Source organism: Nicotiana tabacum, chromosome 6 (assembly GCF_000715075.1).
Source record: "Nicotiana tabacum cultivar K326 chromosome 6, ASM71507v2, whole genome shotgun sequence".
Classification (NCBI taxonomy): domain Eukaryota; kingdom Viridiplantae; phylum Streptophyta; class Magnoliopsida; order Solanales; family Solanaceae; genus Nicotiana; species Nicotiana tabacum.
The window spans coordinates 208,484,420-208,508,750 of NC_134085.1; the positions used below are offsets into that span (position 1 = coordinate 208,484,420).

A 24,331-nucleotide genomic window follows, 5' to 3' on the forward strand; every position below is an offset into this window, starting at 1 on the left:
AGATAGGAAGCGCTACTATGATCTAATGGCCAGAATGGAGAAACAGATGAATGAGTTTCAGGATCAACTCCTTTACAATGCTCAAATGTTGGGGACGCGGAATCAACAAATAGAGCGATTACATATGGAAAGGGACAAAATCAAGGGAAGAATCGACGATATCGGGTACTACATCACCATAAAGTGCCTAGCTTGTGAGGATATGTCCCGTACCACCTTCTTTGCTTCAATAATGATTTATGTCCACCAGATCATGGAAGATTTGAAAGATCTGCAAAGGGGCCTTGCACCAAAGCCCGCGGCGAGGCCGAACGACGCCCCGCGGGCGCCAAAATTCAAAACTCTGAAACATTCATAGTTTGAATCTGTATTTTCCTTGTCTTCAGAGTCTGTTGTCCGTTGGAGTTTGTATTTCCCTTTTAGCATAAAGTCTGTAGTCTGTATCAAGTCTGTCAATTTCCTTTCAAAAATATTTTGCCTTGTAATAAAACGTTTTGCTAGTAAAGGTTGAAAAATCCAAAAATGGTGTCTTTATTTTCCGCACTTGTGGCAGAACTATGCGCGGTCTGATTCATGCGGGGACATGATACGTAGGCAATCTACATAAGAGTCGACCACCACTAAAAAGAAAAAGAGAAAAGGCAAAGTGAATAAAAGAAAGGAAAAGAAAGAAAATAAAAGAGAGATAAAGAAAGTTTCAGAAACACTTAAACGAGGCACAAACAAAGTAAGCCGGAATGACGCATGCGGTCGAAGCAAAGACATGTTAGAAATGGTTAAACTGCCTAGGAACATTGCATCCCCCAACGTGAAATTGCAATATGTGTTAAACTCTAACACTAACAAGTTTGTTGTTTCTCCAGAGATTTCGAACCGGTTAGTTTGTTAGAACGTTCTGGCAGATTACCATTACCAAACAAGATCCAAAGGGCCCATACTAAAAAGCATGACTAGTTCAGACCAAAGTGTCAAGGATGAAAGGACGGAGAATCAAATGCTGAAGGAGGAAATAGATAAGATGAGACAGGAGATGAAATAAATGCAGTTGGCCTTAGCTAGGGTACAAAAAGTGCCCGACCCTCCCGTTACTCCCACTCTCCCACCAGGAACACGCCGGAATACCCTCCCACCGGCCCTTCGACAAGCTTCCCCAGTCACCAATACTATCAGGGAAGAAATGCCTATGATCCCCAAGCTTCAGAACCATCCTCCGCCAAATGTTCCTGTTTTCGTGGCACCCCAACTAGCCACGCTGCAAAGATCATCCAGCGAGCCGTTGTTTCAGGATCACGATAACCAATATTACCCCCTGAACCAACCTTCAAAGCACCCGAGCCTCATACTTATAATACTCACTTCGAGATCCCGGTAGAGACTGAAAAGCCGGCTAAGAGCCCAGAGCAAGACGAAGTGCTTCGAAAGTTTAAAAGCCTGGAGCAGTCCTTCAGGAATATCCATGGGTTAGGCAACCAAGTCAGTGTGGCCTACAAAGATCTGTGCCCATTCCCCAACATTCAATTGTCGGCAGGGTTCAAGATGCCAAAGTTTGATCTATACGAGGGGCACGGTGATCCAATGGCATATCTGCGAGGTTTTGCAGTAAGATGAGAGGGGCTAGGGGAAAAGATGAGTTGTTGATAGATCATTTTAGTCAAAGTCTAAGCGGGTCTGCACTGGAATGGTACACAAGACAGGATCCTAGCAGGTGGTACACCTAGGACGATCTGGCACAAGCCTTTGCAGGCAACTTCCAGTACAACCTTGAGATCGTCCCTGACCGTCTCACATTGCTGAAACTTGAGAAGAAGCCCAGGGAAAGCTTCCGAGAATTTGGGTTCCACTGGAGAGAGCAGGCGGCAAGAGTTGATCCTCCGATGAGAGAGGAGGAAATGGTGGACTACTTTCTGTAGACTCTGGAGCCAACTTACTTCGGTCACCTGGTGACGTCAGTTGGCAAATCTTTTAACGAAGTAGTAGAAATGGGCGGTATGATTGAGGAGGGACTTAAGTCCAACAAAATCCTGAGCTATTCGACGATTAAAGCAACCATTCAGGCCATCCAGAGCGGCACGGGAGGTACGCTCGGAAAGAAGAAAAGGGAAGATGTCGCAACAATCGAGGCAGGTACTTGGTCCAGATCCAGAGATCCCCCCCCTCACTACCAACCTAGACCCCATCACTCAAATTACCCACACATTCCATACGGCCCTCCACAGCCCTACTACCCGCCACAAGAGCCACATTTCTCTGTCCATCACGCCCAAACTTACACCCAGCCTCCGGCTCGCCCGCAATAGCGTGCGCTGGCTCCCCAGAATACATATCCACCTCCACAAAATACACATCCACCTGCACAAAACACATATCCACCTCCACAAAACACATATCCACCTCCACAAAACACATATCCACCACCAAGGGCCTACAGGAATCCTTCGGGACCAGGTTTCCGTGGGAATCAGACTTTCAGGAATGAAAGGGTGCAGAGGCAGAGAACATTCACTCCGCTGGGAGAAACCTATACTACTCTGTTCCACAAATTGAGGCAGTTAGGCCTATTGAGTCCTGTGGAGCCCAAATTGCCAAATCCCCTTCCCAAAAATCTGGACCACTCGGTAAGCTGTGAATATTGTTCGGGGGCTCCCGGGCATGATACTGAGAAGTGTTGGAAGTTGAAGACTGTCGTACAAGATCTTATTGACACAAATAGGATCGAGGTCCAGGAGCTAGAGGCACCTAACATCAATCAGAACCCGTTGTCGGCACACCATGAAGCCCACATGATCGAACTAGTGCACGAAGGAGGGAAGCTCAAGAAGCCCTTACAAACGGTAATGATGATCCGTGCCAGTCCGAAAGAAAAGTCGATCAGTGGAAAAGCGATAGTACAGTCGGAAAGGGTAGAAGGCAAGCCAGTGGTGGTGATGGGGAAGAATTCGTCTGATGTTGCCAAGAATCCAGAGCTGGTCAAAGTAACGGTGTAAGGGATATCAAGCAAGCCAGTAGCCGTGAAGGGGGCATGCATAGGACCAGTTGTTATCAGGCCAGTAATGCAATTGCCGATAATCAGCGAGAAAGTTGTGCCATGGAGCTACAGTCAAGTAATGGTAATGCATAAGGGGAAGGAAGTTGTGGAGGAAATATGTGAGGCACATGGGTTAACTCGTTCGGGAAGGTGTTTTGCTCCCGCAGAATTAAGAAGGGCCAATCCAGTAGCGACAAAGAATCCAGTTACCGAGGAAGAGGCGGAAGAATTTTTAAAGAAAATGAAGGCGCAAGATTACTCCATTGTGGAGCAGTTGAGGAAAACCCCGGCACAGATCTCATTGTTATCGTTGTTGATCCATTCAGACGAGCACCGCCGGGTATTGATGAAAATTCTGAACGAAGCTCATGTTCCGGATAAGATGTCTGTGAACCATCTGGAAAAAATAGCAAACAAGATTTTCGAGGTTAACAGGGTCACTTTTTCAGACGACGAGTTGCCAGTGGAGGGTACAGAACATAATAGAGCCCTTTATTTGACCGTGAAGTGCGAAGACTCGGTAGTCACTCGAGTACTGATTGATAATGGGTCCAATGCCAATATCTGTTCTTTGACCACATTGAACAAACTGAAGGTCGATGGTGATAGGATTCACAAGAACAACATCTATGTTCGAGGGTTTGATGGTGGTGGTACAGACACAGTGGGTGACATCATACTTGAATTAACAATTGGTCCAGTCGAGTTCACCATGGAGTTTCAAGTGTTAGACGTGGTAGTGTCATATAATCTTCTGTTGGGGCGACCCTGGATCCACGCCGCCAAAGCAGTGCCTTCTACATTACATCAGATGGTCAAATTCGAGTGGGATAGGCAAGAGATCGTAGTACATGGGGAAGACAATGCAAGCGCCGTAAGTGATACCATCGTACCCTTCATAGAGACTGATGATGATAAGGGACCGTGGGTTTACCAGGTTTTTGATACGGTTTTAGTGGACAAAGTTCCCAAAGGGGAAAGCATCCCACTTCCCAAAATAGCATCTGCAACTATCATGGTAGCCTCGGAGATGTTGAAGAACGGGTTTGTGCCAGGCAAAGGTTTAGGGGCTGATCTTCAGGGTATTGTTCAGCCAGTTTCTTTGCCCAAAAATCTGGATACCTTTGGGTTGGGGTTCAAGCCTACAGCGGCGGATGTGATACGGGCCCGCAAGTTGAAGAAAAGAGTCTGGGTCCTTCCCAAGCCAATCCCGCGCTTATCCAGATCATTTGTCAGAGCAGGTATCAGAAAGTTGGCGGTCCCGAAATTTCTCGGACCACTGATTGGGTCAGATGGAGATTTGAATGAGGGCTTTGAAAAGCTGTTCGTCGATGTCAACATGATAGAAGCTGGAGAAGGGTCCAGTAGGTTAGATGTACAGTTTGTGGGGCCTAGGGCAAATATCAACAATTGGATGGCTACTCCCCTTCCTACCCGGAGGGAGTCTTGGTAGTGGGCTCTGATTTTTCTTTCTTGTTTTTTTTGAATTATTCCAGGGTTGTAATCCAGTTTTGTTTTGTATTCGGCAAAGTGTGAAACTCTGTTATCCCATATTTTAATAAAGTGAAAGCTTTTCTCTTCTTATTTTGTTTTAATTTTGTTTTCTTCTTTTCTCTTTCTGAACAGTTCTCTTTATATTGGTTCTAATGACATGGCATGCACAACGGATCTTCAACCCAGTCTAAAAAATCAATCTGATTCTGAACTAGTTGTACAAGAGGTCGATTATAATGATGAATCGGAATACGATGAGGATAAAGCCTTCGAAGAGATAAACAGAGAGTTAAGCCAGTTTGAAGAGAAATCCAAGCCCAACTTAAATGACACAGAAGCCATCAATTTAGGGGATGCAGATGATATCAGGGAAACTAAAATAAGCATCCACATTGCACCAAATATCAGGGAAGAACTAATCAAAGCACTTATTGAGTTCAAAGACATTTTTGCATGGTCGTATGATGACATACCGGGGTTAAGCACGAATTTAGTGGTTCACAAATTGCCCATTAACCCGGTATGCCCTCCCGTCAAACAGAAATTGAGGAAGTTCAAAACAGACATGAGTGTGAAGATTAAAGAGGAAGTAACCAAGCAGCTGCAAGAAAAGGTTATTCGGGTCACTCGATATCCTGATTGGTTGGCTAATGTGGTGCCAGTGCCGAAGAAAGATGGGAAGATCAGGGTGTGTGTCGATTACCGCAATCTGAATAGGGCAAGCCCAAAGGATAACTTTCCATTACCCAACATCCATATCTTGATCGATAATTGTGTCGGACGTGAGATCGGGTCTTTTGTGGATTGCTATGCTGGGTATCATCAGATTCTAATGGATGAAGAATATGCGGAAAAGACGGCTTTCATTACGCCGTGGGACCTTATTGCTACCGGGTAATGCCATTTGGTTTGAAGAATGCTGGGGCAACGTACATGAGAGTAATGACTATTGTGTTTCATGACATGATACTCAAAGAGATTGAGGTATACGTGGACGATGTGATCATAAAATCCAAGCATCAGGAAGACCACGTAGCAGACCTAAGGAAGTTTTTCCAAAGACTTCGAAGGTACGATATAAAGCTCAACCCGGCCAAATGTGCATTTGGTGTTCCATCTAGAAAGCTGTTGGGATTCATCGTCAGTCGGCGAGGCATTGAGTTGGACCCGTCAAAGATCAAATCCATCCAAGATTTGCCACCGCCGAAGAACAAGACAGAAGTAATGAGTCTGTTGGGAAGGTTGAATTATATCAGCAGGTTTATTGCTCAACTCACAGCAACTTGTGAACCCATTTTTCGACTACTGAAGAAAGATGATGCGGTAGAATGGACGGCAGAATGTCAGGAAGTATTTGACCAAATCAAAGGATATTTATCAAATCCACCTGTGTTGGTTCCACCTGAGCCGGGAAGACCGTTAATTCTTTATCTAATGGTCCTAGAGAATTCGTTTGGTTGCGTAATGGGGCAACACGACATTACAGGAAGGAAGGAGCAAGCCATTTATTATCTTAGTAAAAAGTTTACAGGCTACAAGGTTAAGTACACTCAAATCGAGAAGACATGTTGCGCCCTAACTTGGGTGGCCCAGAAATTGAAGCATTATCTGTCATCATACACTACTTATCTCATTTCACGCTTGAATCCACTGAAGTATATTTTCCAGAAGCCTATGCCCACAGGGAATTGGCGAAATGGCAGATATTACTCACAGAATTCGACATCGTCTATGTGATAAGGACGGCCATGAAGGCCCAAGCATTGGCTGATCACTTGGCTGAGAATTCAGTTGATGAAGAATACGAGCCCTTGGGGACGTATTTTCCTGATGAAGAAGTGATGCATATAGATGAGTTGGAAATGACTAAGGAACCAGGATGGAAGCTTTTTTTCGATGGAGCCGCAGATGCGAAGGGAGTTGGAATAGGAGCGGTACTTATTTCTGAAACAGGACATCATTATCCTGTTACGACTCAGCTGCATTTCTATTGTACCAACAACATGGCTGAGTATGAGGCATGCATTTTGAGTCTACGGCTAGATGCAAACATGGATGTCCAGAACGTCTTGGTCTTGGGAGACTCGGACCTCCTGGTGCATCAGATTCAGGGTGAATGGGAAACAAGGGATTTGAAGCTCATACCATATCGACAATGTTTGCACGATCTGAGCAAGCGATTTCGATCAGTGGAGTTCAGACACATCCCAAGAGTTCATAATGAGATTGTCGATGCTTTGGCCACCTTAGCATCAATGTTGCACCACCCAAACAAAATTCATGTTAACCCGTTGCATATTCAGGTTCGTGATCAGCATGCTTATTACAACATGTTAGAGGAAGAACTGGATGGCGAACCATAGTTCTATGATGTCAAGGAATACCTCAGGATGGGGATATACCCGGAGCATGCCACCAGAGATCAAAAGAGAGCCATTCGGCGACTGGCAAATAAATTTTTCCTCAGTGGAGGAGTGTTGTACAAAAGAACACCAGATTTGGGATTGTTGAGATGTATAGATGCTAGTCAAACCATGACAGTTATGACAGAGGTACATGCTGGAGTTTGTGGGCCACATATGAGCGGATATGTATTGGCGAAGAAGATTCTTCGAGTAGGGTACTATTGGCTCACTATGGAGCATGATTGTATCAATTTCGTGCGGAAATGCCATCAGTATCAGATACACGGAGATCTGATTCATTCTCCGCCGACAGAATTGCATACAATGTCAGCACCATGGCCATTTGTTGCCCGGGGCATGGATGTCATTGGACCTATTGAGCCGGCAGCTACCAATGGTCATAGGTTCATTCTGGTGACCATCGATTATTTCACTAAGTGGGTTGAAGCTAAAACTTTCAAGTCGGTAACCAAGAAGGCAGTGGTAGATTTTGTTCATTCCCATATCATCTATAGATTTGGGATCCCAAAAGTGATCATCACGAACAATGGTTCTAATCTTAACAGCGGTTTGATGAAAGAAGTATGTCAACAGTTCAAGATTACACACCGTAATTCCATACCATATCGTCCCAAGGTGAATGGAGCGGTCGAGGCGGCCAACAAGAACATAAAGAAGATACTAAGGAAGATGGTAGAAGGGTCCAGACAATGGCATGAGAAGTTACCATTGACATTGTTGGGTTATCGCACTACTGTTCGTACTTCAGTAGGTGCAACTCCTTATTTATTGGTATACTGAACTGAAGCAGTGATACCGGAAGAAGTTGAAATTCCATCCCTTCGAATTGTCGCTGAGGCTGAGATTGATGATGACGAGTGGGTCAAAACCCGTTTGGAGCAGTTGAACTTGATTGATGAAAAGAGATTGGTAGTTGTGTGTCATGGCCAGTTATATCAAAAGAGAATGGCAAGAGCATATAACAAAAAGGTGCGTCCCCGGAAGTTTGAAGTGGGCCAGCAAGTGCTGAAACGCATCCTCCCACATCAGGCTGAGGCAAAGGGCAAGTTCGCCCCGAATTGGCAAGGGCCATTCATTGTAATCAGAGTGTTGTCTAATGGCGCTTTATGTTTAACAGATATCGAAGGGAAATGCGTCGACATGGCTATCAATTCTGACGCAGTTAAGAGATATGTATGATTTCTTTTAATTGTAATTGTTGTTTGTTTGTATTTGGCATGGTATCGGAGAATGAAATGACGGAGGCAATTTGTTCTTCCATCCAAACACTTCAACCTTTGCTTCCCCTTTTGAGCCTTATTTATTCTTTCATACCCCTTTTTGGAATCAGTAATGAAAATGAAAGAAAAAGAGAAGAGAAAAATAATGATAATAAAGACAAAAGAAAAGTCACAAGAAAAACAAAGGAATTGGGAACTACGTTTGACCTGATTCCTCAAAAAGGATACGTAGGCGCCTCACGGCTCGGTCATAGTGTAACAAAAATAAAAATCCCCAAGCAAAAAACTGGGGCAGAAGTTGTGTTTGTAATTTTGGGAAGAAAGTTTGATTCCAAGAGTTGTAATGTTTTACCCATCAAAATTATTTTGAACCTTTTGATACCCCTTTTCTTTTAACCATACACAAAAACCCATATTGATGTCCAAAAAGACCTCCCGATCAGTATCCGAGAAGTGCCAAGTCATGCAAATGGAAGTCGGGAATAACACTCTGATCCCCAGCAGAGAAGAGGATCATAACCTGGAAATGAATTAATAGCCGAGAGAATCCCCAACAGAGAGAGTCATATCGGTAACACTCCAATCCCCAGCTGAAAAAATAAAATAAAATGAGAGAGTCTTATTGGTGAAAACCTTCACAGGCACCATAAGGTGACGGAAGTTGAGAGAAATAAAATGAGAGAGTCTTATCGGTGAAAACCTTCACATGTACCATAAGGCGACGGGAGTTGAGGGAAATGAGAGAGTCTTATTAGTGAAAACCCCTGGAAGGGCACTATGAGGAGACAAGGGGTCAAAAGAGGCAAACAAGATAAGATTGACGGAAAGGGTCCGTCGAGGCATCAAACAGTGCAAAGATGTTGAGTCGACAAAAGAATTGGGCGCTTACATAACCCCAACAAAGTAAGGCCATCAGAAAGATTGATTGATATAAATAGACTGGTTGGTTAATCCAAAATGCACGACGTGATCATTGGGATTGGTTGTACCATTCAGATAAGTTCTTTTCCCCAACATTTTTCAGAAAACTATTCTTCTCTTATTTTCTTGAATTCATCATTTTTTATTTTTTTAAGACTTTATCTCCCCAACAGTTTGTTTTTGAAAAGGATTTTCAAAGCTTATTACAAATTGCCAAGATGGTGCAAAAACACAATGTGGATAGGACGGGCCAAAGATAATGCAATGGAACGAGAAAGGCGTTCGTTGCAAGACCAAATGATGGATTGGTCTAGGATTTCGGGGAGAGTATGGAGAAAATTGGGAAGCAACAATTGGTGAATAAAGAATCGTCAAGAAACAAGAGCATCCCTGGCAGATTATCGACCAAGTTCCAAGAGGGTCGGACAACACGGAGCAGGGAAAGAAGAGGGGGAAAACCATCCCCAACAGGAATATGATCGCCAGCAGGAATATCATCCCCAACAAATAATCTCATCCCCAGCAAGCTTTGGTAATGTAATGGAACACAAAGCTGGGAAAGGAGAAAGAGAAAACCATCCCCAGCAGGAGTGGCAAAACCATTCACCATGTTTTAAACTAACTAAAAAAATTCTTTGATTTCAAGCAGGGACAGGAAATGTTATAGATGATGAAAAGACATCATGATACAAGAAAGATTGTCAAACTGGGGCAGAAAATTTTCTTTCATTTTGAAAATTTTCTGGAAGTCCGATACCCACTTGGGGAAGAAGCAAGATAACACAAGTTTGGGAAAAAATAGTATCCCCAGCAGTTTTCGGAAGAAGTCCAAACAAGTTTTAAAGGAAGCAATTTCGGAAGGAAGATAACACAAGTCTTAAGGGAAGTAGTTCCAGTGGAAGGAAAGCACCAGCTTTAAGGGAAGTAGTCTTTGAAGGAGGAAAATAACATATTTTTGAATAAAACATTGGTGTTACCCCCAGCAGTTTTCAGAAGAATGAAACACCAGTTTTGAGGGAAGCAGTTCTGAAAGAAGATAATTTCAAGTTAGAAGGAAAATGGTTCAGGAGGCAGGAAGGAGCAACAGCAATAAAACGCATTTCTTAGAAGTCATTGAAGGCAGGAGCCCGCCTAGAGAATGGAGGTGCTATATTTTTAAGAAGTAGTTGAAGTCAGGAGCCCGCCTGGAGAATGGAGGTATTATATTTTGGGAAGTAGTGAAGTCAGGAGCCCGCCTGGAGAATGGAGGTATTACATTTTGAGTTGTAGCTGAAGTCAGGAGCTCGCCTGGAGAATGGAGGTTGTTGTCATTTCAAGTTGAAGTTGAAGTCAGGAGCCCGCCTGGAGAATGGAGGTTGTTGTCATTTCAAGTTGAAGTTGAAGTCAGGAACCCGCCTGGAGAATGAAGGTGTTATATTTTTGAGTTGTAGTCGAAGTCAGGAGCCCACCTGGAAATGGAGGTGTTATATTTTTTAAGTTGTAGTCGAAGTCAGGAGCCCACCTGGAGAATAGAAGTGTTATATTTTTAAGAAGTTGTTGAAGTCAGGAGCCCGTCTGGAGAATGGAGGTGTTATGTTTTTAAGAAATTGTTGAGGTCAGGAACCCGCCTGGAGAATGGAGGTGTTATATTTTTGAGTTGTAGTCGAAGTCAGGAGCCCGCCTGAAAAATGGAGGTGTTATATTTTTTGAGTTGTAGTCGAAGTCAGGAGCCCGCCTGGAGAATAGAGGTGTTATATTTTTAGGAAGTTGTTGAAGTCAGGAGCCCGCCTGGAGAATGGAGGTGTTATATTTTTAAGAAGTTGTTGAAGTCAGGAGCCCGCCTGGAGAATGGAGGTGTTATGTTTTTAAGAAATTGTTGAGGTCAGGAACCCGCCTGGAGAATTGAGGTGTTATATTTTTGAGTTGTAGTCGAAGTCAGGAGCCCGCCTGAAAAATGGAGGTGTTATATTTTTTGAGTTGTAGTCGAAGTCAGGAGCCCGCCTGGAGAATAGAGGTGTTATATTTTTAGGAAGTTGTTGAAGTCAGGAGCCCGCCTGGAGAATGGAGGTGTTATATTTTTAAGAAGTTGTTGAAGTCAGGAGCCCGCCTGGAGAATGCAGGTGTTATGTTTTTAAGAAATTGTTGAGGTCAGGAACCCGCCTGGAGAATTGAGGTGTTATATTTTTGAGTTGTAGTCGAAGTCAGGAGCCCGCCTGAAAAATGGAGGTGTTATATTTTTTGAGTTGTAGTCGAAGTCAGGAGCCCGCCTGGAGAATAGAGGTGTTATATTTTTAGGAAGTTGTTGAAGTCAGGAGCCCGCCTGGAGAATGGAAGTGTTATGTTTTTAAGAAATTGTTGAGGTCAGGAGCCCGCCTGGAGAATGAAAGTGTTATATTCTGGAGAAATAGTTGTTGTTGAAGTCAGGAGTCCGCCTGGAGAATGGAGGATGCATTATCTTTAAATTGTTATTGAAGTCAGGAGCCCGCCTGGAGAATGGAGGCCGTATTATCTTTTAAAGTCAAGTTGGAGTCAGGAGCCCTCCTGTAGAACAGAGGAGTACATTTCAAAACGAAGTCAGGAGCCTGCTTGTAGAACAGAGGAATAAATTTCAAGTTTGAGTCAGGAGCCCGCCTGTAGCACAGAGGACTACACTCAATTTCAAGTCAAGAGTCAGTAAAGCGGAGGGTTAAAACAAAATATCCCCAGCAGAAATTCCGCTGCAGAAATCAGAAGGAAGGTTACAAGAGCAAGTTTGAAGATAGATAAGATGTTGTAATCCATAGTTTAGTCTAGCTTCTTGTCTTCTTTTAGCACGGTGTAATAAGGAGGTCGGAAAGCAGTAGTAACAGCATGCAGCAAAAGTAACAGCAAAATTACAGCTTCATGGTAGTCCCAGCTACCGAAACTTTCTGAACTACATTGACCTGATTCCCCTTTAGCCAGGGATATGTAGGAAACCTTTGAAGCAGAGATTCGGTCAAATCTTTCAAAACTGTTTCACACGGAGTAGCCGAACGGGCAAAAATCGCTCGTATACGCTCACTTTATCTTTGCACGAAAACTCTTCGTGTTTCCGAACAAAGAGGGGCAGCTGTGAGCACGTGATTTTTGCCCTACGAGAACTACTCCCAAAAATTCAAAATAAAATAGTTTTTTATTGTTTGTGATTTATTTGTATTTTTGTCCGTGCGTGTTTATTTCTACTTTAATTAAGAAAGATACAAAAATAGGTGTTGCATGTGTATTTAGGATTTAATTTTACAATCAGGAATCAATGAAAATCACAAAAATGTGTATTTTTTGCGTTTTTAGCATTTAATGTCCGATTATGTGATTGTGTTTTAATTAGTGTTTGATTTTAGATTTTACTTATTATTAAGAGTCAATTAGTATTTTTTAGCTAATTTTGGTTTTGATTTAATCTAGGATTTTGTTTGTAAAATAGGAATTAAAAAGGAAAATAAAAGAAAAGGAAGAAATGAAGAATAAAGAATAAATTCGGAACTGGGCCGACTTTTTAAAGTCAAAATCAGGCCCAAACAGATGCCCAGACCGGTCCAAATCTCACAGACGTTCGAACGACGTCGTTTCAACGGCAATCAATCACAGTCGTTGATCCTGCATGATCCAACGGCTCAAAAGCCGTCTCCCTTACCCATTCCCTGGCCCGACCCATTACCCGGTTCAAACCGACCCCCTACTTAAACCAAACGACGCCGTATTGATTAATCTCTTTGATCCTAGCCGTTGATCTTAATTGATCTAACGGTCGGGATTAAATTCCCCACATGGTATATATTCCTAAATTCTACCCCTCCCCCTAAACCAAACCCCCCTCGCCCCATCGTCTCTCTAAGACCTCTCAGAGACGACCCCTCCAAACCCTAGAGCCGCCACCCCGCCCCTTCGCCGTAAACCCGGCGGCACCGGCTCCGATGGCCATGAAAAGAACACCCCTTAACCACCTGACCCTCCCCTCCACAAATCCACACTCGGCTTTCTTCGAATCATCCCCGAGCTCTTCGAATCTTAGATCGAAAAATCCGACCAAAAAACCTAGTTTACCCAATCGCCCCCAAACTTACACCCGTTGACCACTAGACCTCCCCAGTCCCAAATCACACCCCAGTTTCGTTCGAATCTCATCGAAACTATTCAAATACCAAATCGAACAAACAAACCCTAACACCAAACCTAGAGGTAGTCCGAGGAAAAATTGGGGGTTCTAATCGACTTTAGTCGAGTGTTCTCAGTTGAGAACACTCGATTAAAGTCCATTTTTACCCCAAAAGGCTCAAGTCGGAGTTACGAGCAGAGCGAGTGAGAGATAGGTCTGAGTTCAGAGGTATTTCTTCTGTTTCTCTGTTTGTTTTTCATGTTTTGTTGTTTGTTTGTTTAAGATGAGTTCAAATTTTATCAATTACTCTTTTCTTTCTCCATCAGACCCTTTATTTGGTCCAATTTTATCATTGCTTCCGTTTGTTGTCGATTGTTATATGTTATAATTTGTGTAATCGATTGAATAAGTGTCGTCGATTAGTCTGTTATGATTGAATGTTAGATTAACATGATAATAGTTTAATTTTTGGTTCATTCCAGTAGGTTTACCCTCCTGTTTCTTTTCTGTTCTAATTTTGTGTTGAAATAAGCCTGTTGGTATCATTTATTTTAAATTGTTCCAATTTCCCTTTCTCATTGTTATTCACCATGTTTTTTCATATGAGTTCAGTTTGTTTCGTTCAGTGTTCATTTGTTCTTGTTTAGGTTAGAATTGGCTAGCTTATTCACTGTATCTGTGTGAATCAATCTGAACTTAATAGTTCAATATATGTTGCCCGGAATCATTGGTTTCATTCTGATGATATTTGATCTAAACTAAGTTTCTAGCTTGATTCGTTAACTGATTATGATAAGTTTGAATTGGTTATAGCTGATGTGTTTATTGGTTTAGAGTCAGTTCATTTATTTTCAGTCATTAATTAAGGATTAGTTTAGGTTAATCAGTGATTAGGTTTCTTATTTAAGAATTGGTTATAGCTGATGTGGTCACAGGGGTTTGAGGTAGAATAGTTGTTCAGGGCATCACAGGGGTAATTTGGGGTGTCAAAACTTGAAAAATGCTTTAGTTTGAATGGCTGACAGTAGGGTACTAAAGTATCAATAAACTAATGAATTATTTAGTAATAGTGGGGAACAAGACTTAATGGCATGGGAAGTTGATTAAATAAGTTAAGTTACCCATAATCTTGGATTAAAAAAGAGAAAAATATGTAGTAGTGGCTGTCAGGGAATATCATGGGCAGAAACACTCTCTTAATTAGCGGAATGCTCCTAAGAGCTAAAGGGTTAAAAAGTTTGGCTATAAAGGGGAGGAGGGGGACACAGTTAAGGGGGGGAGGAGAACATTCTGGAAATCTTAAGGGGTTGAACATTCTGAAAAACTAGAAGAGAGTTTTAAGAGTTAGTCTAGTTCAACTAGTGTTATCCCATTGAAACTGAAATGAGCTTCAGCTTTAACTGTGGAGTTGTATTTTCGAGTTTTCTTGATTACTGAATTCTAGGGGTGTTTCTGCTTGTGTTTTGATTGATATTTGGTTGCTATCAAGCTGGTTTGGGGTCAGTTACTGAGTGTTTGTGTTGTTGTTGGTATTGCTAGGAATTTTAACTGGTTTCCTGAGTCGCTGCTGGTTATCTTTTGTTGCATTGCTGTTGCAACTGATGTTTGCTACTGCTGCTGCTGACCTTCCTCTCTTCTTCTTCCCCATTGTATTTCTTCCAGGTACACATTTGTACACTCTTGGCTTGAAGCGAAATGAAGTGTTGACCAGGCTTTGTTCCTGTTGAATTCCTCCTGTTTAGATTTGTGCTCGAATAGAGTTTTCCTTTCTTTGTCTAAATATGTAGTTGACTGATTAATGAGTCATAGGGTTGCATATGTATAATGTTTAGTTTTTCTGTAATAAGACTGGTTCGTGTAAATGTACCTAAATGGATTGTATCTAGACCATGTGAGCTACCGTTTTTCCAAGTTTTTTTTTTTGGATTCAAATGAATTGAAGGTATCATCATATAGGTTCAAAGCTAACAAAATGGTTAATTGAATAATGTTAGCCTAACGTCAATTTTCAAATACTGAGGTATTTTCGACAGTTGTAAAAAGAGTTCAAAAATGGCTTGGTATTACATTTGGTTCTTCTAATAACCCATTCATCTAATAATGTTAGTTTAAATTAATCAAAGAATAGTTAGTTTGTTTTGATATTACTGTGTGTCAATCTCGTGTTCAATTCATAATCTCAACTTTAGTAGTAAAATGTAGTCACTTTAGGATTGTCCTTTTAAAATAAACAAGACGAGCCTCACCTAGTAAAACGCATAGATTGTGGGGCCCTCACAAATGTATGTATTAATTACTTAGAACTCGGGATTGGCCGCTTAGCGAACTTCACGGCCTTTTTCCCAAAATAACCATGCGTTAATCTCTTTAGGCGCGTACTTTAAATAACATTACCTTCTCAAATTCGGGTGCACATTTATGTTACCCAAATCCAAATCCCCACGGAGTTGAAATGTGTCGACAACCATGGGTACATTGATGTGACCTGGTTCGAGATACGTCTTCACAGCGTTGCAATTCTCTGTTAAAATAATAATGATAATAATAAAAGCGGTAAAGAGTTAAAACTTGCATATAAGCTCATAATTGTTAAAGTCAGATAAATAAGCCGAATGTGACAGTTGAGCGACCGTGCTAGAACCACGGAACTCGGGAATGCCTAACACCTTCTCCCGGGTTAACAGAATTCCTTGTCTGGATTTCTGGTTCGCGGACTGTAATACAGAGTTAATCTTTTCCTCGATTCGGGATTCAACCGGTGACTTGCGACACCATAAATCTCCCAAGTGGCGACTCTGAATTAAATAATAAATCTCACTTCGATTGTCCTTTAATTGAAAAAACTCCTTTTACGCCCATTTGCGGGGTGTAGGTAAAAAGGAGGTGTGACAATTAGTTTTCCTACTTTGGTACTCCAGGTTGAAGTGAAATTCCGCCAGGAGTTCCTGCCACCTGGTCTATCGACCATTTAGCTTCGACTGGGTCATGAAATGGCTAACAGATGTGTTGTTTGTCTTGACTACGAACGGGGTTCCTAGCAGATAGTGCCTCCAAAGGCGTAAGCTATGGACGACATGCAATAATTATTTCTCATTGGCGGTATAGCGGCGCTCTACATCCTTCAGCTTCCGGCTCTCGTTTGCTACATGATGCCCTTTTTGTAGCAATACTCCGCCAAAGGCATAGTCAGAGGCCTCCATTAGTACCTCGAATGACTTGGCAAAATCAAGGAGGGACAAGACGGGGCTACTAGACATAGACGCTTTCAATGCGTTGAATGCCTCCGCTCGCTTGGGTCCCCAATCCCAAGGCGTGACCTTTTTGAGGAGTTATATCAATGGCACTGCGATGAGGGAGTATTTTTTCACAAATTGCAGATAGAAGTTGCATATTCCAAGGAACGCCCTCAAGGTGTAGATATCCTTAGGCGGCGGCCGATCTGTGATAGCCTGAATCTTCTGTAGGTACATCTTGATCCGCCCTTCCTCGATGATATGTTCGAGGAAGTCAATCTGTTTTTGAGTAGAGGAGCACTTAGATAGCTTCACATATGATTCGTACTCCCACAATCGAGATAGGAACTTCCGCAAGTGCTCTAGGTGTTTTTTCAGTGTTTGGCTATATACCACAATGTCATCCAAGTAGACCACCATGAATTCGTCAATGTACTTTCGGAAGACTTGGTTCATCAGGGTGCAAAATGTGGCTGGAGTGTTAGTCAAGCCGAATGGCATAACCAGAAAGTCATAAGATCCATATCTTGTCACACAGGTCGTCTTGTGTTCATCACCCTCTGTAATCCGAACTTGCCAATAACTTGTCTACAGGTCTATCTTAGTGAACATTGTCGCACCACCCAGTCTATCGAAAGTGAAAACTTAATTGCATTAATGAAAGTTATTACAGAAAAGCAATACGGTGTCGAGGGGGAGAGACACCAGTACAAAGAATTATTTTCTTACTAGAAAGTTTGATTACTTGATCCCCCTAATAGTACTTAAGAAAAAGTTAACCAAAGTTACAAGACTTGACCTAACTAAGCTAGAGGAACATAATGGAAGTACATGAAATAAAACTATTATATATTTACAATGAAAATGACTTAGTTTTCTATAAGGTAGGAACAAGTCTGTTATCAGTAACCTTGTCTTTGGCATCACGATATGCGTGTGCGGCGTTGTCTGCGCGTGGGGCACTATTGGCATTTACTTGTGGCTGGGCACTGGCGAGGGCTATCGATGGGGCGACAGAGGCATATGCGCGCTTGTCACAGCCAAGACCACGCGGGTCGTCCATGACACTAGGCATTGGGAGGCTTGTTAGGACGCCATGGGGCGCGTCCAAGAGGTCATGGTGCATGGCTGGAAAGCTGCCCATGACATTACTTGTGTTTTACGAGAACAATTCCATGTGGAGAATTACTACAATTAGTACAGAGAAAGCGTGCTCAAAAAATCGAATGGCGTAATATGTGTACACCAAATAATATAGGGAAACTTATAGAAATGTCCCAAATAAGTTTCAACTTACCAATCTTTAACCATTAATCTTAGACTTACCAAAACTAGCAAAGCACATATAAAAATTAAAAACTCAAATAAATAAGTTTTTTTCTCTCCAAGAATCACACGCAAAAATCTCTTTTCATATTTTTAAGCGTGATTAGTAACATTAGATGCAATACGGAAAGAAAATTTCATGGATGAGGTAGCAAATAAGGTGATGAAATACAAATATATATATACATATCTAAAAATCTGAGAAAAAAATGACCTTTTTCAATGGGTATAGTTGAAATTCATTGATAACATATAGATGAGTCAATATACAAAATTTGAGGAAGATTGGAAGTGATTTGGACTAATTAGTGTCAAAATTCTTAACTAAAATCAAGTTCAAAAAATTCTTTTGCGACACATGTATCAAGCATGTATCTCACATATAGGTATACATGGATATACATGTGATACACAATTGATATACTATGATACACAATGTGATACACATATCATTTTTTCATGTTCATCTTCTACTTCAAATTTTCAATTCAAAGCACCTTAAAACTCCACCAAATTATTCCAAAATTGAGATACAAGCTCCTTAAGATGTACCCAATGTATTATAATAATACCTACTTAAAAAAAAGCAAAAAATTAATATTTTTTGGCTATAAATTACTAATTGACTAATATTAGTAATATTTTATAAATTAATTAATTTTTATAAGATTCTTATAAATGAACATAACTGATAGTTTCCTAACGATACAAGTAGAAAAATATATTTAACCAAAAAGGCCGATTGCTGCTAGTAATTTCGGAAACAGCTTAATTAAAGCCCATAAAATAAAATACTAAAAAATGCAAGATCAACGTTTGCTCTGCATGTATGCCACGTGTGTTAATAATGAAGCTCATCTACGCGTTACGGTCTGTTTGCCACGGCAATCCAACGGATATACATTATCCAGAAAAAGGAATTTGAGGGACAGCCATTTACCGGCTGAGTCGCCGACGGTTCCTATCTTCACACAGTTCCCGAAGTGTACGAACGCGCCTTCTGTACTGGATTAACACTGAGCCACATGTGATGACTTGGAGCCACCTCATATGCTCTCTTTCCCTCGATTTTGATCTTCATTTTTTTTGGTCGAATCTACTAGATCTTATCTTGCACTACTCTTTTAATTTTCATTGTATTATATTATTTTAATAAATATAATATATAGATAAGATGTATTATTTTATGATATTAGGCGTTATTAATATGTAGAATAAATTTATAATATTATAAAAAATAGTATATTTATAAAAAAATAGAACAAAAGATAAAATAGATTATTTAATAATAAAAAAGATAAGATAGGAGAAAAAGATCAAATAACGACGGAATCACACCAAATTTATCGTTAAAAAATGATATTTTTCATCGTTATGCAACAATAAATTTAACAATATGATAACTATAAAAAAATTATATTTTAAGTGGTAAGACAATATAGTACAATAGTTAACAACTATCCAAGCAAGCTGTTAAATAACATAATACTCAGCACAATATTTACCGAACAATTAAAATATAATTAAAAATGTAATTCCAAATATAAGATGACAATTTTCGTGAGATGAGCAAAAGAACAATGCCAAATAAATCGGGATAAAGTAAACATTATCTGTCCATTTCGACTCACTCTTTTAACTCATATCTTACAATATTTAATTCAAAAAAAAATATAATTATATATGAAAAGTTCTTTAATTTTTAAAATTTGACAACCTTTAAAGCAATTAACAAAAATAGGACGAAAAATTAGGATAAATTAATTAGAGCGGTATTTGAAATAAGGGAATAAGACAGTTTTAACTCTACTAAAAGCTGGGGACGTCAATTTTAGAATTATTCAGTCAAATAAACACAATTTAAACGAATGAAAATTAGGAAGGAGTGAAAAACAAACTGTAACGAAAGAGAAGAAGAGACGAATATGCAAAGAGTCAAAAGTCTGGATAAGAACGGGCCAATGGGCCTCACTACTCTCTCTCCTCACGTATAAACCATTCAAATAAAGCTAAAACCGCTCCACAACCGACACGTCATCTCCCAAAAAAGAGACAGACACGTCACCTCCATATTCACCATTATCACCACTCTTTGTTCCTGGATAAGAATCTTCCCCCACCCCCTATATGAATTATTTACCACAACCATTCCATTATAAATCCCTCTCCTATCTACCTCTCCATTTCATATTCGCCCTTTTTCACAAGTTGTTGACGTTTTTAACGAACATTTATTCGATATTAAATAGTCTCATTCCCATTTTGGTTCGCTGTATTTTAGCCCTCTTTTGGATTTATTGCAGTTAATTGATTGACATTAGATATTTCTTTAATCTATTTAAAGATTGCTAGTTCCTATTGTGGGCATATATTTTAATAGTTAAATTTTTGGTTGGGTATAGCTCTCTATTTTTTGTTCACTCAAATCTTCAATGGCTACGGCAATGGGAATGTTGGGAGGTATTGGGGGTTGTGGTGCAGCCTCTGCATCTTTGTTTCGTTTGAGGAACATATCAAAGAAGAAGACCAAAAATAACAAAAATGGATTTAGGGTTTCTTGTGTATCCTCTACCGTGGCTGATCCATACAAGACGTTAAGGATTCAACCCGGTGCCTCTGAATCTGAGGTCAGAAAGGCCTTTAGACAGCTTGCTCTTAAGGTATTTCTTTCTCCTTTTATACTCCCATCTAAATTGTTGCTTTATGATTTATTTAAACTCACAATGAAAAAGAAAATAATATCCTTTAATTGTTTTAATGGTGTTTACTGTTTAAGCTCGATTATCGGATTTCTAGTTTAAATCTGAAAATTTGAAAGGAAAAAGAAGCAAATTTGCTTCTGCGAAGTTATTGCAGTTTAATCCGGTCATTGCCTATTTTGGTGTTTTTTTTTCTTTTTCATCCTATATATTCTATATAACAGAATGTTAATTAATATGATGTATTTAATTGGATTACAGTATCACCCGGACGTATGTAGAGGAAACAATTGTGGCGTTCAGTTTCACCAAATCAATGAAGCATACGATGTAAGTTTTCTTGCATATTACTTAGATTTTATGTTGATTCATTTATTTTATTTCTGATTTTGGATTGCATTAATGATAATATGTGCATAGTATTGTATGTTAATTTCCAATTCAAGTCAAGTAGAATGTATTATCTGGTGTCTTTTATTCCGATTTTAAAGTAGAGAACATAAGGGCATCTCGCATTATTTTTTGCACCAAATCTAAATTTGGTGTAAAATTATATTTTTTTGCTCTAATGGAACACCAAATCTTGGAACACCAAATCTTGCAGCATTATAGTGCGTGAATATACACTATTCATCAACGCCAAATTTAACTTACTATTATTTTATTCATCTTTTTATATTTTTGGACTTTTAATTTATCATATATTATGTATATAATAATTAATTTTTATATTAAGATCTTTATAATTTTAATTTTATATCCTATTTTTTGATATATTAATTTTTGTATATATTATATTTATATAAAATTATAAGTTAATTTTATTATTATTATAATTGTATAAAAAGAAATATAACCATTATTTAAAAATGAAAAATGCAAATGTAAGAAAATAAAAAATAAAATTTAAATAGAAGATAATAATATAATATAAAAGAGAGAAGAAATAAATTTTTTGTTGGTATAAAAAATGGTGTAATGGTTGGTGTAAATTTGGTGTTACCCGTGTTGGTACACAGGTGTGAAATTTGTCGTTAGGGTCGGAGGAGATTACTTAGAATATGAAAGAGCTAAACTTTTCTTGAGAACACATCAAAGTGGTGGACCCTTAACTTGTAGAGCTTGAATGGAATATGACTTTTTGCATAAACAAAGGCTTTACTTGGTACCAATCACTCCACTTGTTGGTTTTACAAACATAGTATAGTTGAAAGCTCTGCCAATTACCTGATATAATGTCACTATCTTTAGTGCGTAATGAACTTGTAAAAGTGGTCTTCTTTAGGGGTCGATGGGTTTGATGACAAGTTATGGTAGGATTAGTAATTTGTACCATTAATTTTGGGATTGTCATTTCTATAATTTTATTTTTGGATTATTATTCCACTTTCTTGTATGTATAAGATATTCCGGTACTAATTTAAACTCGGGATAACTTATCTCGTGGGGTGTAACTTATTCCAGGGTCATTAACCAAAAATAAGGAATAAGCCGGCACTAAATTTTCATCTTGAGATTATTTTTGCTTATTCATCATTACCAAACAACCCCCAACTTATTTGGAAATTGGCACGTCATTTTTACTTAAAACTTTGTTTGGAATTGGAATGTAATTATTTTTATGTTTATCATAGAAAAACTCTCTTTTTCTGATGGGGTTGTTTGTGGTGCAGGTTGTGATGAGTAATTTGAGGGGTGAAACAAGAGCAGAGATGGAGATATATGAGGAATATGATGATAATAATGATGAATCAATGAGAGGAATGAATGAACCAGATTGGGACATGTGGGAAGAGTGGATGGGATGGGAAGGCGCTGGCATTCGTGACTATACTTCTCATATTAATCCTTACATCTGATCTTAATGACTTTGGATTTGGAAATCATCTATTTGTCGAAAATCCAAAATTCGAAGACCCACCCATCTTTGATGAAATCAAGGATGGTTCGAGGTTTCTGTACATATAATTCAAGAAGATGTGGGGAGAGTACTTATGTACATAGTTGGGGTTCTCTCCTTATTTGTTCTTATTAGCTGTGATGATGTGATATGCATCTCGTTCATAAATAAAGATTTTTTTTTACCTTCAATTACTGGCATTACTGAGTACAACTTCGTAGTAGCAACAATGATGACGATACCAATGAAAACAGCTGTTGATGGCAAATGATCAAACATTGTACATCAATTCACCTTGCCATATATGGAACTGTTGTGCTATTTTTCTCTGGGGGTTGAGGGGTGGAAATGGTTATGGTCTAATGGTTCGAAAAAACTAATCAGAAGACATCACCAAATGAAGCACTATCAAAAAAAAAAAAAAAAAAAAATAGACATCACCAAATGAAGTACCATTTTACCATATTATAGTTAAAACTATGTGTTGATTGGAAATAGCCTCTTGCAAGGGTAAGGTTCGGTTTTTCTAGATCTGATGGTCTTCCCTTTGATCCAGATACTCGACACACCTTGTTTTAGTAAATTAAAAAAAATCTCTTCTGAATTATTTTGTGCAAATATATATTGAAATACATGTTAATAATTTTAAATTTAATTTATTTATATAAAACAAAAATGTATACGAGCATATCTATTAACAAATTTAATATTCTGAATACAGAATAACAGATCTGTACTATTCATTGCAAGACAATTCCTGTATTTACCTCATATCAGTATCTGTATTACCTTTAATTTATCATAACTATAGTCTATGAACAAAACGACACATTAGTCAATTATAAACAATGCAGGTTAAAACAATAAAGTAATATACAACAACCCAGTGAATTCCCACGAGTGGGTACGCAAACCTTACCCCTACCCGGGGAGTAGAGGCTGTTTTCGGTAGATCATCGGCTCAAGAAGACGAAAGAGACAATATTAGGTATCATCGACAAAAACCATAGACATAATAATAATAGCATAAGAACCGGAGAAGATAAAGTAATATACGACACGACCAAATGAAGCAAATCTCATCATTTTAAGTTAATCCACGTGTTAATCATTACTAAACGTGACAAGAAAGGCTACATTCCGCAACAATACAAGCAACGGAGATTCAAAATGCAAGTCCAAGAGAATTGAATGAATTTCAATATTTTCAACTCCAGCTTCTATGAGGATAAAGAACACAAACTATGTTATTCCGTTGTGACTGGTTTTGTATGCAATATAACACAAGTTTGTCCAAAAGAGGCATTTAAACATGTCCTCAGAATACCATGCTCCTAACTCAAAAGCCTGAAGGAACCGGCACAGCAAACTTGATTAAAGTAACTCTTTCTGTGGCGTCCATTATTTAGCTGAAGATGAACCAGCAGAGAGTCTTGCACTCCTTGCCTTATCAGCTTTTTCCAGGTAATCCTGGTGAGATTGTTGCTTGGAGCCTTCCAAAGAAAAAGGAAAAAAGAAGAATCATCAGTTTCCACCCTTTCCTTGTATCCACAGATGGAGTGAGTCGTCCGAAGACAAATGTATTTTATAGCTTCTTTAATCCAACAATGCTCCCGCAGCAGATAAAAAGGTTAAGAGGAATACCACAAATGGTCAAACACATCGTCCATAGCTTGTAATGTAGTATGATTTTATCTTTCTAAACAGAACAAGGATTGGGAAAAAGAAAAGCAAAAGGAGGAAAGGAGAAAGGATAAGAAAGCCTCAAGAAGGGTCATACAACAAGTGAGTAACAAAAAGCTCTTATTTGGATCAGCATGATAGGGCATTCTTCACCGCTTTATTATTTATTTATCTATTTCTTTATATTCTAAAACTTGCATCCAGCATTTCTTTTTTTTTTTCACAATACCATTCCAAGAAGTGAAACGAAGACCTACATACGATGTACAATAACATTAGTTGCATAAAAGTTGGTATCAGAAGCTGAA

The 24,331-nt window shown here is 39.4% G+C and overlaps 1 protein-coding gene across 1 annotated transcript; it reads left to right on the forward strand.

Moving 5' to 3' along the window:
* Positions 1-19,881: 19,881 nt before the first annotated feature.
* LOC107809861 (chaperone protein dnaJ 8, chloroplastic) lies at positions 19,882-22,531 on the forward strand. Its single transcript, XM_016634555.2, has 3 exons — positions 19,882-20,401; positions 20,702-20,770; positions 22,114-22,531. The coding sequence occupies exons 1-3, from the start codon at positions 20,174-20,176 to the stop codon at positions 22,297-22,299; spliced, it is 483 nt and encodes a 160-aa protein (XP_016490041.1). The 5' UTR covers positions 19,882-20,173; the 3' UTR covers positions 22,300-22,531.
* The last annotated feature ends 1,800 nt before the right edge of the window (positions 22,532-24,331 follow it).

What these genes read in the sequence shown, in the direction of transcription:
- LOC107809861 (XM_016634555.2), top strand. Translation starts at nt 20,174, where the DNA reads ATGGCTACGGCAATGGGAATGTTGGGAGGTATTGGGGGTTGTGGTGCA. An exon ending in TTAGACAGCTTGCTCTTAAG is followed by an intron (nt 20,402 to 20,701) that starts GTATTTCTTTCT and finishes ATTGGATTACAG; the next exon opens with TATCACCCGGACGTATGTAG. An exon ending in AAATCAATGAAGCATACGAT is followed by an intron (nt 20,771 to 22,113) that starts GTAAGTTTTCTT and finishes TTTGTGGTGCAG; the next exon opens with GTTGTGATGAGTAATTTGAG.